The sequence below is a fragment of the Gorilla gorilla genome, chromosome 4 (genome assembly GCF_029281585.2).
Source record: "Gorilla gorilla gorilla isolate KB3781 chromosome 4, NHGRI_mGorGor1-v2.1_pri, whole genome shotgun sequence".
In the NCBI taxonomy this organism is placed as follows: Eukaryota; Metazoa; Chordata; class Mammalia; order Primates; family Hominidae; genus Gorilla; species Gorilla gorilla.
The window spans coordinates 28,051,364-28,068,210 of record NC_073228.2 but is presented as its reverse complement, the minus strand read 5'-3'; the positions used below and the strand labels follow the sequence as shown (position 1 = coordinate 28,068,210).

The following is a 16,847-nucleotide window of genomic DNA, read 5'->3' as shown; positions in this document are numbered from 1 at the left end:
CGACCAGCCGCATGGCCACAGGCAGCTTGTTTCCCTCAACGGGAGGACTCCCTGGCTCTGGGGGGTCAGAGGGCCCAGCATTCGGCTGGCCTCTTGCAGGGACAGGAAGGGGCCGCTTGGGTGGGCTCGCCATGGCCTCCAGATTTGCAGAAATTTGTCCCGCTGGAGCAGGTCTTGCTGCCGGCAGACCTCTCATCCTGGGGAAGTCCCATTTTTCTTGCCCCCGCCCCCTCCCCAACCCCGTGTTTACCTGCCACTTCCGCTCTCCAGGGCCTGAGTGGATCTTCCCCAAACTGACCCCAAGCTCAAGTGCATGGCCCCAACCGTGACGCCAAGCTCATCAGTGGGGGGTGAGGGGGAGGCTCAGAGCCAGGGTGCAGGCACCTTGTTTCAAAGCCCTGGGTGGCTCAGTCTGAGGCTGGGGAGGGCCACCCATAAACCCACTCATAAACCACCCATAAACACCACATAAACCTGCCTTCCTTCCTCCTCTTCCCTGGCCGTGGGGCCCTCCTGGGTGCTTCTGCAGTCTCTGCTCCCCTCAAGTAGTGGCAGAGGTAAGCTAAGGGTGGGCTGGATCGGGGGCTGAGAGCGGGAATGGGGCAGGCAGAAGATGGCCTGCAGGGGGGACAGCTAGGGGAGGTGGGGGCCAGACCTGGCCTCAGGCAGGGCCGTGGGTCCAAGCTCTCTGCTTCCCTCTGGTGGTGGTTGGAGTATAGACATGCACCCTCCACCCTGCAGTGAAGGTGGCCGGTCCCCCATCCCCAGCCCACCCCAGAGGCCCCTTCAGCACCCACCCTCATGCCCTCGAATCGGGACAGTGCCCTCAGGGGACGCAGGGCCCGCAGTGTCCTCAGGGATTTGATGGGTCCCAGCTCCGAGTAGCCCAGCCAGTTGGCCACCAAGCTGATGATGGAGACCTGCAGGGGAGGGGTGAGGGGGTCAGTGCGTGCAAGGCCCCCAGCCTCCCCTCAAGCCCAGGCCACGGGGGTCTTCCTGGACTCACAGCTCCTGGTTGTCTCCCTTAGATCCCCTCCCTAGTGGGTGGTCCTGTCCGGTGGGAAGAGCAGCCCTGGGACCTGTCCCAGTACCTGTAGGAGCCTGGCACCACCTCAGTGACGTCATCAACCAACTGGGGATGACTGTGAGTAGGAGGGATGGTACCTGACTCCTTCGGGAGGCCTGTGAGCCCATCTAAGAGGCTAAGAAAATCCTCCATTCCTGGCCGGGCATGGTGGCTCACACCTGTAATCCCAGCACTTTGGGAGGCGAAGGTAGGAGGATTGCTTGAGCCCAGAAGTTCAAGACCAGCCTGGGCAACATAGCAAGATCCCATCTTAAAAATAAATAAATAAAATGTATGAAGTAAGAAACGCCTCCACTCCTATTGGCAGGGATGGTAAGTAGCCCTCCTGCCTGCTGTCTTCCCCCAAGGCCTCCTTTCCCTGAGGAGAAGGGAAGGCCTCCCAGTCCCTAACCCCTCCCTGGGCAGCTGTGTCTGAGAAGGGCAGCGCTGATTGAGGGTCTGACTCTGGGGGTGGCCTCGGGCAGGTCCTGCCCTTCAGGGCGTGGGCTTCCTGAGGTCCCCGCCACACTGACAGCCTCTGGATGTAGCTACGGGGCCAGCGTGGGGGGACTCACGTCCACGATGAGGAAGTCGAGCCAGCACCAGGCGTTGGTGAAGTACACCTTAAAGCCGTAGGCCACCCATTTGAGCAGCATCTCCATGATGAAGATGTAGGTGAAGACCTTGTCGGCATATTCGAGGATGGTGCGAATGACTCGCCGCTGCTCGATGTAGATGTCCTCGAAGGCCTGGGGGCACCAGCACCACCAGGGTGGCTGGGGTCCAGCAGGCTGGGGTGGCAGCCAGGTCCCCTGCCTTGCTCTATGCTGCTGGTTCCCGGGGGTCTGCCGTGGGGGCCCAGCCCAAGGGACAGGCTGTCCGCATCTCCTGGACTCCCACCACCCATCATGGGGATGAGAGCGTTTCCCAGTGGGGAGAATCCCTCAGCCCCCCTTCTCCAAGCCCAACAACAGCAAATTGCCATCATCTGCTGGGCAGGTCCTCAGTGACACATCTTCAGTCCTGCGCCCCCAGTTCCCAGGGGTCTCCTGCCTCCTTATCAGCAGAGAGTGCACAAAAGTCAGCACCCACGTAATAAGGGAGGCACCTCTGCCATGTTGAGAAAGTCAGCACATCCTATAACCTATCCCGGAGGCACAGCGAGTTCCTTTAGGATTCTCAGGGTTTGGGACTGACCAGAACATGGCCCTTCCTGTGTGTGGAGACAGGGAGCCCCAAGAGGACCTGCTGTGGGCCTGGCCCCTGCCCCTGACCTGTGCTCCCAGGCAGTGCCTACCAGAGCCCCACTGCTGAGCAGGATCATGAAGACAATGAAGGTCTCGAACCAGTTGTGCTCGACAATCTTGAAGCAGGCCCTGCGCAGAGTCCACCACTTCTTCCCGCGGCCCTGGGAGATGTCCACGTAGAGGCAGGGCCAGCGCTGCACGCAGGCTGATGGGGTGAGGGGGGACAGGGACAGGCACCACATCATGGGCCTGGGGTTGCCTTGGGGTGCACAGTCAGCGCCCTCCCATGGCATCCCAGGATGCCCCTCTCCAGCTCCCAGACCCAGGGCCCCCACCTCCTCCCTCACCCAGCTCCATCTGGCTCACATGGGGGACTCAGGACCTCCCTCCACAGCTGGATCCAACATGCAACAATGGCTGCTGGGGATGGGCATGCAGAGGAAAGGCCTCCTGGCCCCCAGCCCCAGTGCTGCCCCACCCCCCACCTCGCCCAGGCGGTCTCCATCCTGCACAGCCCAGCAAGCTCTATGGACAACGACATTTCTCCAGTGCCATGTCCTGAAGGCCTTGCTCCCTGAAGATGGAGGGGAGGATCTCAGGAGCTGACACCCACACTCCTGCACGTTCGCTCCAAGCTAGGTCTGCACCAAGGGCTCTGCATGGATCTTGCACCACAGTTCTGGGCATGCACTGCCACCACCCCTAGACACGTGAGGCACGGGGATGGCCAGGCAGCCCCAGGTCCGTGTGCTTTTGGTCCTGGTGTAGCCTGCCCCTTGCAGGGGCTGCAGGCCTGTGGGAGACACCCAGACGAGGTGGGGGGTGCCCTCACCCTCGGTGAAGCACTCCTCAGGCTGCTCCCCCTCGGGGTTCTCCTCTGCCTGCTCCTCAGGGTCCTCCTCGGGGGGCTTGTAGTCAGCTGTGCTGCAGACGGACGAGTTCCCATCATAGAGAGGCTGCAGCGGCTTCTGCGGAGGCCACAGGGTCACATGACATCTGGGTCCCTGAGAGACCCCCTCATCCTCCTACCAGATGGGGCAGGATGGGAGACCAGAAGGGAAGGGAAGAAGAGAGGGAGGAGCAAACTCATTCATTCATTCATTCATCCAGCCCTGGATGGTCGAGGAACCACGGGGACGTAGGTGGCCCTGGTCATGCCCTCATGACACTTATATAAGGAGTGGGGCGGATCTGATGCCTGGGAAGGGACGGTAAGGGCATGAGGACACATGCGAAGGCCTCAGATAAGGGAGGAGGCGGGGACCCAGGCCCGAGTGGGGGGTCTGGGAGGCATGTGGGGCCTGAAGGTAGCTCTGAGGGGGCAGGGGTATGAAAAGGGGTCAGGATGGAGCCAGGCTATCACAGCCCTCAGAGCATGGGCGTGTGGTGCCCCTAGCGTCTAAGCCTTCCCACCTGCAGGGTCTGTTTGGCTGAGGAATCCAGAAAGGGTGGAAAATGTTCCCCAGCCAAAGCCTCCATCCAGTGCCAAGGGAACCTGATCAGTGTTGGGAGCAGGAGTGGGGGAGGCAGGTGCTCCGGCCGGGCCAGGCTTCCTCCCACCTCCTCCTGCTGGGCCAGGCCAGCTTCCCGGCCCCAGCCTCCACCCGGCAGGGGACCCCTTCAAGGCTGAGGGTGAGGCCTCTGAAGAGAAGGAAGAAGAGGGCAACTTGGGGGGCAGCTCTGTATCCAGAGTGGTGACCAGAAACCCACCATGGCCGGGGGGGGGGGTCCTTGTTTTCAGTAGACTAAAAGGGAAACTGAGGCACAGAGTGTTAGGTCAGCCAGGGCATCCACTGAGTTGCTTGCCCCGATTGTGCACCCAACTCCCTAAATCTCCCTTGGAGTTGTGCTCGCCCTCCTTGAACAAGTCCCCAGGCCCCGGCCCCGGCACCGGGGAGCCTGGGACTTTGGTGCTCTCCAGCTCCCCCGCCACCTGAGTGCCTCATACCGAGGTCTGTGCCACAGTTGCCTGGGTATTTATAGCTCACAGGCACTCGCTCCCTGGTAAGCCAGCATATTTGGGGGAATAAGGAGTCAAAAGCTTTCAGGGCAAAGTTCATTAGGCTCAGGCTGATGGTGCAGGGGTGGGCAGGGGCCTCCGTCCTAGCTCCTGTACGAGTCCTTTCCCTGCCAGAGCTGGACGGTGGGGAAGGGGGCTTAAGACCCAGGCAGGGTCAGCCTCAGCCTCAGCCTCAGCTGCTGGGGGTGACCACCGCTGCGTTCCTGTCCCTTCCTCACCCTCGCAGTGGAGGGGTGGGGAGGGGCATCTGAGCCCAGCAGCACACCCCCTGCATGGCTGAGGGGTCAGGGCTCCTGTCTGAGGCTTCTGTCCTCCTTGTCCCCAACTCCCGTTGGCCCCTGGCTCCTCTCCTGAATCCCCTGCCTGGATCTGGCACTTTGGCCCACACTGGGAGGTTGGGAGCAGACCCAGGTGGGGTCTAAACAGAGATAGAGGATAAGTGTGAGGACTGGGCAAGGGGCCTCAAACCCAGAGGAGAATATGTAAGAGAGGCCTCTCAGGTGCTGGTCCGGGAGCTGCGGTGCCCAGGTAAAAGCAGCATGTCCAAGGGCACCACCTGCTGGTGAGAGGGGCCCAGGTGTTCTGGTCCGAGGGAATCAGGGTTTCCGGACAGACAGGGTTGATCATAATAACCACATCAATAACGATAGTGACTGTCGCCACTCACAGGGAGCGGACTGCATGCTTTACATACAGCGTCTCACGTAATGCTTACAACAATGCCATAGGGCACCACCCCCATTTTACAGCTGGAGAAACTGAGGCTCAGAGAGGACTTAGGGCTTGCTCCAGGTCACAGGAGAATTTGAAGCCGGGTCTGTCTGAGCCCCGGCCCCGGCTCACCTTGCTATCCTCAGGCTCCGAGAAAGTGTCGGTTTCCTCCTCGGTGGGCATCTCCAGGTCGGACTCCTCGGAGGCGATGGGCACCTGTATGGTCAGGTAGGGGTTGTTGATGAAGTTAAGGTGGTCCAGCTCGAGGCTGGATGGGGGGCCGTCAGCCAGGCCCATGTGGTTCAGAATGTGATTGTCCTTCTTCAGGTCCTCCTCGGGCGGCTCCTTCTTCTCATCCTCGGGGGCAGTCTCCCCCGCCTCTCCAGCCTCCCCGGCCCTGTCAGCCTCCCCGAGGCTGAGCATGATGTCCTTGGGGCTCAGGATCTTGCCATGCAGCAGCCCCAGGAGGAAGGCCTTGGCAAAGCCAATGCCTAACTTGATGCGCCCGATGGCAATCTGCAGGTTGTTCATCTCGCCGTCCTCATCCGAGGCTGCCAGACTGTCGGCGCTGAAGGAGCTCAGCAGCAGAGCCAGGAACAGGTTCAGGACCTGGGGCATGGGGTCAGGGGGAGCCTCACATCAGTCCCCGGGACCCAGAGGGTGCCACCTTCAGCCAGCACAGGGGTCCTCGGTCTATAGATCCAAACTACCACATTTTGGGCATTTAAAAGAACGCCACCTAAGAGGTGTTCACAACTGCTCATGGAGGGGATGGTTATTATCATCCCTTCTGCAGATGGGGAAACTGAGGCTTGGGCTTCTGAGAGGACTCTGCTACCCAGGGCAGAGGCAGGGTTTAGGGAGGCCTGCTGAGGGACAGGAACTCTCTCCATGACTGTCCTTTTTTTTTTGAGATGGAGGAGTCTCCCTCTGTTGCTTCCAGACTCCGGGCTGGAGTGCTGTGGCGCGATTTCGGCTCACGGCAACCTCCACCTCCCAAGTTCAAGTGCCACCATGCCCAACTAATCTTTGTATTTTTTGTAGAGACGGGGTTTCAACATGTTGCCCAGGCTGGTCTCAAACTCCTGACCTCAGGTGATCTGCCTGCCTCGGCCTCCCAAAGTGCTGGGATTAGAGGCGTCACCACGGTGCCTGGCCCATGACTGTCCTTTACCTCCACTTCCGGAGGATGCGGAACAAAGAACTGGGCTCAAGTCGCCGAGCTTCCAGGACTTACTGGGAACCTTTATCTTTTGTGCCTTCTTCTCCACCTCTGTTAAGTGGGACTTTATAGACCCCACGCTCCTGGAGTGCAGAAGCTTGGCCCCTGCTACTCTGGAAGGGACATCTGACCTACTATTTACTCTCTTTTCTCCTCTTGGGGTTTCCGACTCCATCTATTCTGGTTCTTGTCCCACATCCCTACGGAAAGAGACTTAGGAGGCTACTGCTGCTCCCCCCCAGCACCCCCACCCACTTTATTTTCCAGTGGATAGACATTTCCTGAGCCCCCGTCACTGCATGAATGGCCTCAGGGAGCTCACAGACCAGCAGAGACAGAGAGCAGATCAAACACATGCAATACTGTGGGTTTGGGTGGCAGCAGAGACTGGAGTGCACAGCTTTTGAAACCACATTGCAGGGCTCTGAACCCCAGTTTATTAGCTGTGTGCTCTGAGGCAATTTGCCTCACTGCCCTGTGCCTCAGTTTCCTCATCTGTAAAAAGGAGATTATCCAAGTGTTCCTCCCATTGTTGTGAGGATTAAAAGATCAATAAAAGCTCGGGCACAGTGGCTCACACCTATAATCCCAGCACTTTGGGAGGCTGGGGCAGGCGGATCACGAGGTCAGGAGATCAAGACCATCCTGGCTAACATGGTGAAACCCCATCTCTACTAAAAATACAAAAAATTAGCTGGGCGTGGTGGCATGCGCCTGTAGTCCTAACTACTTGGGAGGCTGAGGCAGGAGAATCGCTTGAACCCGGGAGGTGGAGGTTGCAGTGAGTCGAGATCACGCCATTGCACTCCAGCCTGGGCGACAGAGCAAGACTTCATCTCAAAACAAAACAAAACAAAAAAAACAAAAAACAAACAAAAAAACCCATCAATACAAGTAGAGCACACAGTAGGCACTCAACGCATGTTGGCTGTTATTATGTTTGAAATAATAGAAAGCTATACAAGGTGCTCCAGCCTGGCCAACATGGTGAAACCATGTACTAAAAATACAAAAATTAGCTGGGCGTGGTGGCGCACCTATAATCCCAGCTACTTGGGAGGCTGAGGCAGGAGAATCACTTGAACCCGGGAGGCGGAGGTTGCAGTGAGCCCAGATTGCACCACTGCACTCCAGCCTGGGTGACAGTGCGAGACCCTGCCTTGAAAAAAAAAAAAAAAGAAAAAGAAAGAAAGAAAGAAAGTTATACAAGGTGTAAGGAAGAGTGTGGTGAACTCTGAGGCCAGCTCAGCATTTTATAGATGAGTAAACTGAGTCCTAGAGAGGTGGCGTGGCCTGCCCTAGGACACAGAGCATAGCCAGGACTCGAACCAGGATTCTAGTCATTGTATAACTTCAGAAGGCATCTTTCACTTAGCCTACAAGGTGAATGGCAGCCCTGAAGGTCTTTAATGTGGTCACCCTTCCTTCTACCAGTCTGCCTGGCCCTGGGCAGTGGGAGGAAGGAGAATCCTGGCTGGGGTGAGGGTCCCGGCTCCCGTCAGCCAGAAGCATAGCCAGGTTCTTCCTCGGAGCCCTGGGGGAGTGAGAGGGCATGGGGAACTGGGGAGCCTGCACTTGCAGATCCACCACCCTTGGCCGTCTCCTCGGCGGGTCTCACTCCTGGCTCTCACCAGCCTCCTCCAAGGTCTTCTCGTCATTGTCTTCACTACATTCTGTTGATTATATTCTGTTAATCATGTTAAATACTCTCTTTAAAAAATATCTGAAAACCCTCTTTGAGAGAATGTGCTGGGGGAATTTCCACAGCTCCCTTCCTCCCCGCCATGTCCCCTAGAGGCTTTTCTGCCTTTGCCCCCCACCAAAACGCATTAGTCTTTCTTCTCCCTCTCTGGGGGGAGGCATCCAGTTGCCAGAAACACATCTGAGATGGGAATTAGCTGCTCTCTGGGTCAGCAGGGTTTGCACACGGCTCCTGCCCAAGACAGAAATAGCTGCCCCAGGCATGGGGGAAGGGAGGAGGGGAGGGGGCCGACATCAATTTCCCTGGGGGTTCTGTGCTTTGGGTTACCTAGTCACTTCCTCTTCTTCTTCACAGTTACCCGCAGGAAGTGACCAAGTGCCATAGGTGCAGGGGACGCGGGTCCTCACACTCTCTGGCAGGGTGCCCTGGTGGCCTCTGGCAGACACCTGCTTCTCTGAAGCCTGGGGAGGTGGTGGGAGGGGACAGTGCCCAAGGAGCTGACAGTGCCACCTCCCTGGGCCGTTCCACTCCCTCTGAGCAAACTGGGAGAGCCACAGAGCTGGGCTGGGAAAGGATGTCAGTGGTGTGTTCATGTGTGCATGTCTGTGTGATAGGGGTGACAGGCACACAGAAGCAGGGCCTGTACTGGTTCCAGACTCTGCAGCCAGATTGCAGGGGCTCCCGTCCCACACACGGGACAGACTCACCTCCCTGAGCCCCTGTTTCCTCATCTATAAAACAGATGAACCAGCGCGCCCCTCACAGGTGGGCGGGAGGATGAGGTGAAATGAATACACGTGAAGCACCCAGAATGCTAGGTAAATGCTAAATAAATGTCAGCTGTCACCATGCTTCTGCTGATGCTGACGTTATCATTATTACGATACTGTTGTCATTGATGTTATCGTTACTGGAGTTATATGGACCCAGTTCCAGTACCAGCTCTGTTTCTCACTAGTTGTGTGGTTCTGGGCAGTGCCTCCTCGAGAGCGTGGAAATAACATTACCTGTCTCATGGGGTGGCTGAGGGAATTAGGGGCAATGCCAGTAACTCCCTTTGGCAGGGACTGACATACAGTAGGCCCCCCACTGCCAATACAGGAGCATCACCCTGGTGGCGGGAACCTAAACCAGCACTGCCCTGCCGCACGCCTGCAACAGCTGCACTCCCAGCCACGTGGCCGGGCACTTTGGTAAGCACTTGTAAGCGCATGCGTCACATAATCCTTGCAACCACCCAGTGAAAGAGTCATCCCCATTTTCATCCCAGTTTTCCAGTTGGGAAAACTGAGGCCCAAAGGGTTAAATAATGGGCTCGAGGTTTCCCAGTCAGTGAGTGGCAAAGTGGGGATTTAAAACGTTTTTGAGTTTCCACACATAGAAACAGCAACTCCCTGAAGACTCAGTCACCCCCAAGTCCTTAGACTTACATCAACAAACTCCTACTCAGGGTCTGCTCTCCCCATCCCCAATCCTGCCCCAAAGTTGGGCCCGGGCACCTTCCCTCTCTCTCCCCACTCCCTAAGACCCTCTTTTCAGGGACAGGAGGCCTGGGTTCTCCTCTGTAGCTGCAGCATAGTCTTCTTCTGCAGCTGAGGTGACACCCCCTTCCCTCTCTTGGTGCTGCCCCCAGCCAGAGATCAGCAATATCTGAGAAGCTCTGTCCCTGCAGCTCAGGGATTCCATAGGCCTTTGGGGAACATGGGGACAGGCATCTTCCCAGTCCCTGTTGCCCAGGGCAGCACCAGGCCACTGCAGGGGGCAGCTGGGCACAGCACTGCAGGGCTCTGGCAGGAGTGACCTCCACTGCCACCCCAAGAAGGGGAGGAGTCAGGGTCACCTCCAGAGGCCCTAGCCGCAGAAATGCTGGCCAGCTGGACCATGGCCCTATACCCTGGCTCTCACCTCCTGGCCCCTTCCTCTGCACCAGCCCCTCATGCCAAGCACTGAAACACAGCAAGCGGCAGAAGAGATGCAGTTTATGCCATCTCTGCATTTTCCCAATATCTGCACCTGTTTCTTTTTTGTTTTCTAGAGATGGGGTCTTGCTCTGCCCCCCCAGGCTGGAGTGCAGTGGCAGGATCACAACTCACTACAGCTTTGAAGTCCAGGGCTCAAACCATCTTCCTGCCTCAGCCTCCCAAATAGCTGGGTTTGGTGTGTGCCACCATGCCTAGCTAATTTTTTTCATTTTTCCATTTTTTGTAGAGATAAGAGTGTCTTGCTATGTTGCCCAGGCTGGTCTTGAACTCCTGGCCTTGGCCTCCTAAAGTGCTGGGACTATGGGCATGAGCCACCACATCCAGCCTGATTCTCTTTCTCAGAGCCTGGACCATAGGCCCTGGAGCAGAGGAGGTCAAGAGGGTGGGAGAAGGCCTGGAGGCCCAGGTTCCCCCACAAAACTGTGCCTTTGTACACACTATGGCATCATCTTTGCAGTGACCTCATGAACTCCCTGTTGTTTTTCTTCTATGTGAGGGTTAGAGAACCCAGCTTGACTGGAGAGCAGCAGTTAGCTCAAGGTCACACAGATGATGGCAAAGGAGCTGGGACTGGAATGTGGGTCTGTCTGACTCATTATCATGTTGCTTTACTCAAAACACTAGGTTCCAACAGCGCTACTCATAGCATGGTCCCAGAACCACCATCAGCATCCACTGATCAGCATCACCTCGGAGCTTGTCAGAAATGCAGGTCCCCAGGCCTAGGCCCAGAGCTGCTGAATCAGACACTCTTGGGGTGGGGCCGGGGATCTATGTTTTAAGTAACTCCTAAGTGATTCTTACACAGGTTAAAATTTGAGAACTACTGGGTTAAACCACATAAAATTGCCATTTTGGAGAGGATGTGTTGGGGAGATAGAAAACAGTCAAATATCAGGTACATCTTGTACGCTTCCCGGGTGAGGGCAGGGGCCACCCAGACAGCCTCACTCACCACAAGATTGCCGATGACCATGACCATGAGGAAGACGGTGAGACACATGGCTTGGCCGGCCACCTCCATGCAGTCCCACATGGTCTCGATCCACTCCCCGCACAGGATGCGGAAGACGATGAGGAAGGAGTGGAAGAAATCATGCATGTGCCAGCGTGGCAGGTTGCAGTCCAAGGCGATCTTGCACACGCACTCCTTGTAGCTCTTGCCAAACAGCTGCATGCCCACCACGGCGAAGATGAACACGATGATAGCCAGCACCAGCGTCAGGTTACCCAGCGCCCCCACTGAATTGCCAATGATCTTGATGAGCATGTTCAGCGTTGGCCACGACTTGGCCAGCTTGAAGACCCGCAGCTGCCAAGCAGGGAGGGCAAGGGTGAATGAGGCCCAGGGACCACCACCCAAGGCAGCCCCAGCCTTAGGAGAAAGAACAGTGTCGAGTAGCTTGAATCTCCAGCCCCCCACACCATCTGAGTCCTCAGTTTGCCCTTCTGCTAAATGGGAACACTCATTCTACCACCTCAGGCCCTTCATGTGTTAAAAAGAAAACAAGTCCAGGCCAGGCACGGTGGCTCACGCCTGTAATCCCAGCACTTTGGGAAGCCAAGGTGGGTGGATCACTTGAGCTCAGGAGCTGGAAACCAGCTTGGCCGACATGGTAAAATCCTGTCTCTACTAAAAATACAAAAAATTAGTCGGGCGTGGTGGCGAGTGCCTGTAATCCCAGTTACTCAAGAGGCTGAGGAAGGAGAATCGCTTCAACCAGGGAGGCGGAGCTTGCAGTGAGCAGAGATTGCACCACTGCACTCCAGCCTGGGCTACAGAACAAAACTCCATTAAAAAAAAAAAAAAGGAAAGAAAAGAAAAGAAAAAAGAAAAACGTCATTATCCGTTAAAGATACAGACTATGGCTGGGAGCAGTGGCTCACACCTGTTAATCCCAGCACTTTGGGAAGCCGAAGAAGGTGCATCACTTGAACCTAGGAGTTGGAGACCAGCCTGGGCAACATGGCGAAACCCTGACCTACAAAAATTACAAAAATTAGCTAGGCGTGGTGGTCCCAGCTATGCAGGAGGCTGAGGTGGGGGAATCACCTGAGTCTGGGGAGGTCAAGGCTGCAGTGAGCAGTGATTGTACCACTGCACTCCAGCCTGGGTGACAGAGAAACCCTGTCTAAAAAAAAATACAGACTAAAGTATTTACAAGTGAAATTGTATGTTGGGATTTGCTTTCACAATAAAAATTGGGGGACAGATGCAACAGGGATTGTAGAATGTTGATAGTTGTTGAAGCTGGGTGATAGGTACATGGAGGTTCATTATACTTTCTCTATACTTTTGTGCATGCATGAAAAGATCTCTTGATAAAGTTTGTTGTTGTTGTTTTTTTTGAGACAGAGTCTCAATCTGTTACCCAGGCTGGAGTGCAGTGGTGCGATCTCGGCTCACTGCAACCTCGGCCTTGCGGGTTCAAGTGATTCTCCTGCCTCAGCCTCCCAAGTAGCTGGGATTACAGGCACTTGCCACCAAGCCCAGCTAATTTTTGTGTTTTTAGTAGAGACGGAGTTTCACCATGTTGGACAGGCTGGTCTTGAACTCCTGACCTCAGGTGATCCACGCGCCTTGGCCTCCCAAAGTGTTGGGATTACAGGCGTGAGCCACCGCGTCCAGCTGATAAAGTTTTAAAAAGAATAATAGTGCTCCTTATGGGGTGGTGAAAAGACAGAAATTCAGAGATCCCAATCCTACTCCTAATGAACTTCCAGAGCCTCCGCTTTCAGGTCTGCAGTACGGGGCTGGAGTTCCTGCTCCACTGCTGCTCAAGGTCATTAAGGAATCAAACCCAGTGTTGGCCTCTGTCACTTTGGTCCCCCCAGCAGCCCTATGAAAGAAGACAGGGCTCTCCTTTTCTCTGTTTTACAGGTAAGAAAGGTTCTGAGAGGTAACAGGTGTGCACAAGGCAGAGGAGGCCTCATTTTCAGCCCTCTAGCTTCCTGGGTTTTCTCCTCCCATCCCTGTGCCCACCCGCCTTAGTCTCCTCAGCCCACCCCCATCCCAGCCCCTGGCCCTGGGGCTTTTGTGTACCAGACGGAAGGAGCGTAGCACAGACAGTCCCTGTACATTGGCCAGGCCTAGCTCTACCAGGCTGAGGGTGACGATAATGCTGTCGAAGATATTCCAACCCTGCTGGAAATACTCGTAGGGGTCCATGGCGATCAGCTTCAGAACCATCTCTGCTGTGAAGATGCCTGTGAAGACCTAGGGGGTGGGGTGAGGCCCTGTCACAGAGCCTCGGGGAGCCCAGGGCCCTGGGAGTCTCCCATCCAACTCCCACCTCCTGGCAGAGGCTGTGGGGGCTGAGGGGAAGGGGTCCACAGCCCTGAGAGGAGCAGGAGTGGCACGCATGGCCTGTGTGTGTATAAGTGATTGATGGAGGCAAAGGCCAAGCCATAGGGCCTAGGTGGGTACAACTCTGAGACCTGTTCCCATTCATTTCTGGCCTCTTGACAGTGGGCAAGGCACTTCACTGCTTGGAGCCCCAACCCTGTCATAATATTCAATATTTGCAGGGCGCTCTGTGGTTCACTTTGTGACTTCACTGGTATCCTGATCTCTACAATGTTGGGAGGGATTCTCACATGCATTCCACACATGAGCAGTTGAGGCTCAGCTAGCTGGGCAGCTAGCTGGTATCACAGCACCCATATGGGAACGAGCCACATCTCAAGCCCAGTTCTCAGGTGCTCAGTTCAGCATCCTGCCTCTATGCCTACAGCCTCTCCACAGGGACCACTCTCAGGATCTTGCAAATCTTGGCAGACTCACAGGTCTAGGGCAGGGACCAAAAGGAGCAAAATCAGTGAGAAGAAGACCACAGCTGCCCCTGCCAACCTTGGACATGGGGTCTGAGGATTGCACAGTCCCTGAAAGCTCCCTGGGCACGGCCCCCCTCCTGCCAGGCACCAGCTGCCCTGGGTCCACAGCCTGCCCGGGCACATGCTGAGCCCCTCCCAGAGGCTGTCCCTGGCCACAGCAGGTGCCAAGACAGCAGCATAGTGTGGGCAGGGGGTGGGCAAGCGGGCAGGCCCGGTCCATCACGCACATTCCAGCAGCTGTGCCATGAGTCCAGAGCACGCCCTTACCCCTCCAGCCCAGCCTGGCCATGGCTGCCTCGGCACCTCTATAGGACAGATGTGCCTGCCTCGAAGGCTGGGGAGCCCAGGGTTTGATTCTCGTGCCACCCACCCAGCCCCGGTTCTCTCCCAGACCCCAAATCTTACTCTCCCTGGCTTCCCCTAACCTTCAGGGTTGGGGAGCATCTCGCCCATTTGCCGTCCTGGAAAAATTGCAAAGGGAATTGGGAAGGGTGGGGCAGGGCTGGAGGAGGAGGCGGCTTTTCCCTTTGTCAGGCTCCTCTGGGGCTGGCAATGAGGTGATAATGCTCCTAATGGGCCTGGATAAGCGGGCGGATCAGTGGTGTCAACAATAGTGGAGCAGGAAAGGGCTGGAGAGAGAAGAAGCCTGGCCACGCTGGAGAAATAGGTGAGGGCTGGGGGAGTAACCCCTGCAGCCCACTGGTCCTGGGTAGCCAGGGCTATAGGTCCCACTGCCAGATCCCTTGGCTCCTTTCAGGCCCATGACAACTTCTGGAAGTGGACAGACTTGTCAGCTAGCCCCTTCACCCCTATCTCCACACCCCCATTTCCTTACCCCTGCTTCCAGGGCATGGTCTGGATCCCAGATCCCCAAGAATCTGGACCTTAAGAAGCCCAGCGCCTCACCCCCATCTCCCTGCCCCCAAGTGTCCTGAAACCCCAGTTCTGTGTGCCACAGATCACCCCAAGTACCCCCCACATCAACTCATGCCTCCCATATGCTAGGAAAATAACCCCAGCTGTCCGCACGTGTCCCCCACCGTGCCCTATATTTACATACAGCCAGACAGCTCCACTGGGCCCCACCCCTTCCCATCCTGCCCATGAATGATCCCCTCCCCCGCCCCTCCCTACCAGGTTGCCCACAGTGAGCACGTTGTCAAAGTGCTCCGTCATGGGGTAATGTTCCATGGCCATGAAGAGGGTGTTGAGCACGATGCAGATGGTGATGCCCAGGTCCACGAACGGGTCCATGACGATCAGGTGGATGATGTTCTTGAACTTCAGCCACGGGGCGCAGCAGTTCCATATGAGCACTTTGTGGGCGCACTTGTACCACCATGGTGGGCACTTCTGGTGGGCCTCTTCCAGTTCTGGGAGAGGGGTGGTAGCAGGTATCTGGTGAGGATTATCCCCTCACGTGCCCCCGGCTCCACCTAGAGCTTTGGTTCCACCTTCCAAGCCCCGCCCCTTAGCACTCCACATCTCAACCCTCTAGCAAGGCCTATTCCAAGTTCCACCGCCTCTTGCGTCACCCTTGCTGTCACCTCCCCTGTAACCTCCGCCCCACATGGCTTCACCCCAAAGCCCCGCGCTCTGAGCGCGGCCGGCTCCAAGCTCCACCGCCTCAGTGAGCACCCTCCAGATCCCGCCCTCTAACCCCGCCTACAGCCCCACCCCTGGAACCCCCGAGTCCTCAGCGCCCCGCCCCCTACTTCAAGCTCCACCACCACTCACTGCATCACCCTCCGGACACACCTCTCTAAACCCCGCCCACAGCCCCGCCCCTCAAAGCCCCACCTCCTCAAAGCCCCACCCCCGGCTCCAAGCTCTCCGCCTCACAGAGCGCATCCTCATGTCCGGCCCCTCTAAACCCCGCCCACATTCCCAACTCCTGAGGAAGCCCCGCCTCCTCCCGAAGCTCCGCCCCTTAGTGCAGTAACTCACAGGCCCACCTCCTCAGCAAACTTTTCCCCAAGCCCCGCCTTTCAATGCCCTGCCTCAAGCCCCGCCCTCTTGACTCACCCCACAAAGCCCCACCCCTCAGGGAGCTGGACTGGCCGCCCACCCCCTGCCAGAGGCCCAGGGCTGCGAGCCTGGCCTGTGAGATGCCCTAATCTGTCTGGGTCCGAGTTCCCAGGGAGAGGCAGGAGGCCACTGTAGGGGCTTGGGTTCCAGCCCCATGAGCTGCTGGCTAGTGCAACTCTGCACAGACAGATCCCTCGGGGATGCACTGTCAGTAATACCGGCCCCTCCAAAGTGTCCCCAGCCGGTCCATCCTTTCCCACCACAGTGGCCTTCAAGAAACATCCCCTGTTCTTGCCACCCCAAAGCCACGAGTGCTTTGTAAGGACCGTGGGACAAAGCTGTTCCTCCTCCTCCTGGCCTTGGTGGGCTGTTTGGCTGTGTGGAAATATGGGGCACGGTGGGGACACATGCGGAGTGTCCTTGGCCCAGGCATGATCTCACTTACTCATCACAGCAGGTAAATACAATCAGTGCCTCCCGGTAAATACAATCAGTGCCTCCCATTTCAAAGACAAAGAAAAGGGACTGGAGTGGGTGGCAGCCCTATGGAGACCCTGGATTCATGCTGGGGAGGGTGGCTGAACCTCCCTCCCACACCCAGTAATTAGCACACTGAGTGTCACTCAAAGCCTCCCCAGTCTGCACCTCCACCCCTACCCTGTGCTTCTGCAGGTGCCCAAACAGTGTCTGAGGCCCAAAACTTCTCACAGTGGTCCCAGGAACAGCAGGGTGGAGAGGCCTCCTCCCCCAGCATTCCCTGGGTACCCTCTGGCAGGGCATATGGGCACCTGGATACCTGTCATACAAGGTCAGGTGACATGGTGACCTCTAGAGATCTGCAAAGTCCTGCAGGGCCCCCAACTCCCTGGCACAAGGCAAGCCAACCTGGGGAGGGAACCAGATCTCTGTGTGTCAGAATTCCTTTTCTCTATTGTCCCTTTTTCCTGTGCTTCCTTCTTCCCTCCTGCCTCCCCACTTCCCTCCCTCTCATCCATCCATCCATCCATCCATCCATCCATCCGTCCGTCCATCCAT

At 56.9% G+C, this 16,847-nt stretch overlaps 1 protein-coding gene across 1 annotated transcript in view; it reads right to left on the bottom strand.

The window, feature by feature from the left end:
- Positions 1 to 16,847, bottom strand: part of SCN4A (sodium voltage-gated channel alpha subunit 4) — a 34,397-nt gene that overhangs the window by 7,737 nt on the left and 9,813 nt on the right. The window contains exons 11-18 of the mRNA XM_063706191.1: positions 14,919 to 15,157; positions 12,994 to 13,167; positions 10,906 to 11,262; positions 5,177 to 5,653; positions 3,146 to 3,281; positions 2,364 to 2,518; positions 1,642 to 1,815; positions 798 to 920 (exon numbers count right to left, since the gene is read on the bottom strand). Of these exons, the coding sequence (XP_063562261.1) occupies positions 798 to 920; positions 1,642 to 1,815; positions 2,364 to 2,518; positions 3,146 to 3,281; positions 5,177 to 5,653; positions 10,906 to 11,262; positions 12,994 to 13,167; positions 14,919 to 15,157 (1,835 nt within the window). The remainder of the gene's footprint in view (positions 1 to 797; positions 921 to 1,641; positions 1,816 to 2,363; positions 2,519 to 3,145; positions 3,282 to 5,176; positions 5,654 to 10,905; positions 11,263 to 12,993; positions 13,168 to 14,918; positions 15,158 to 16,847) is intronic.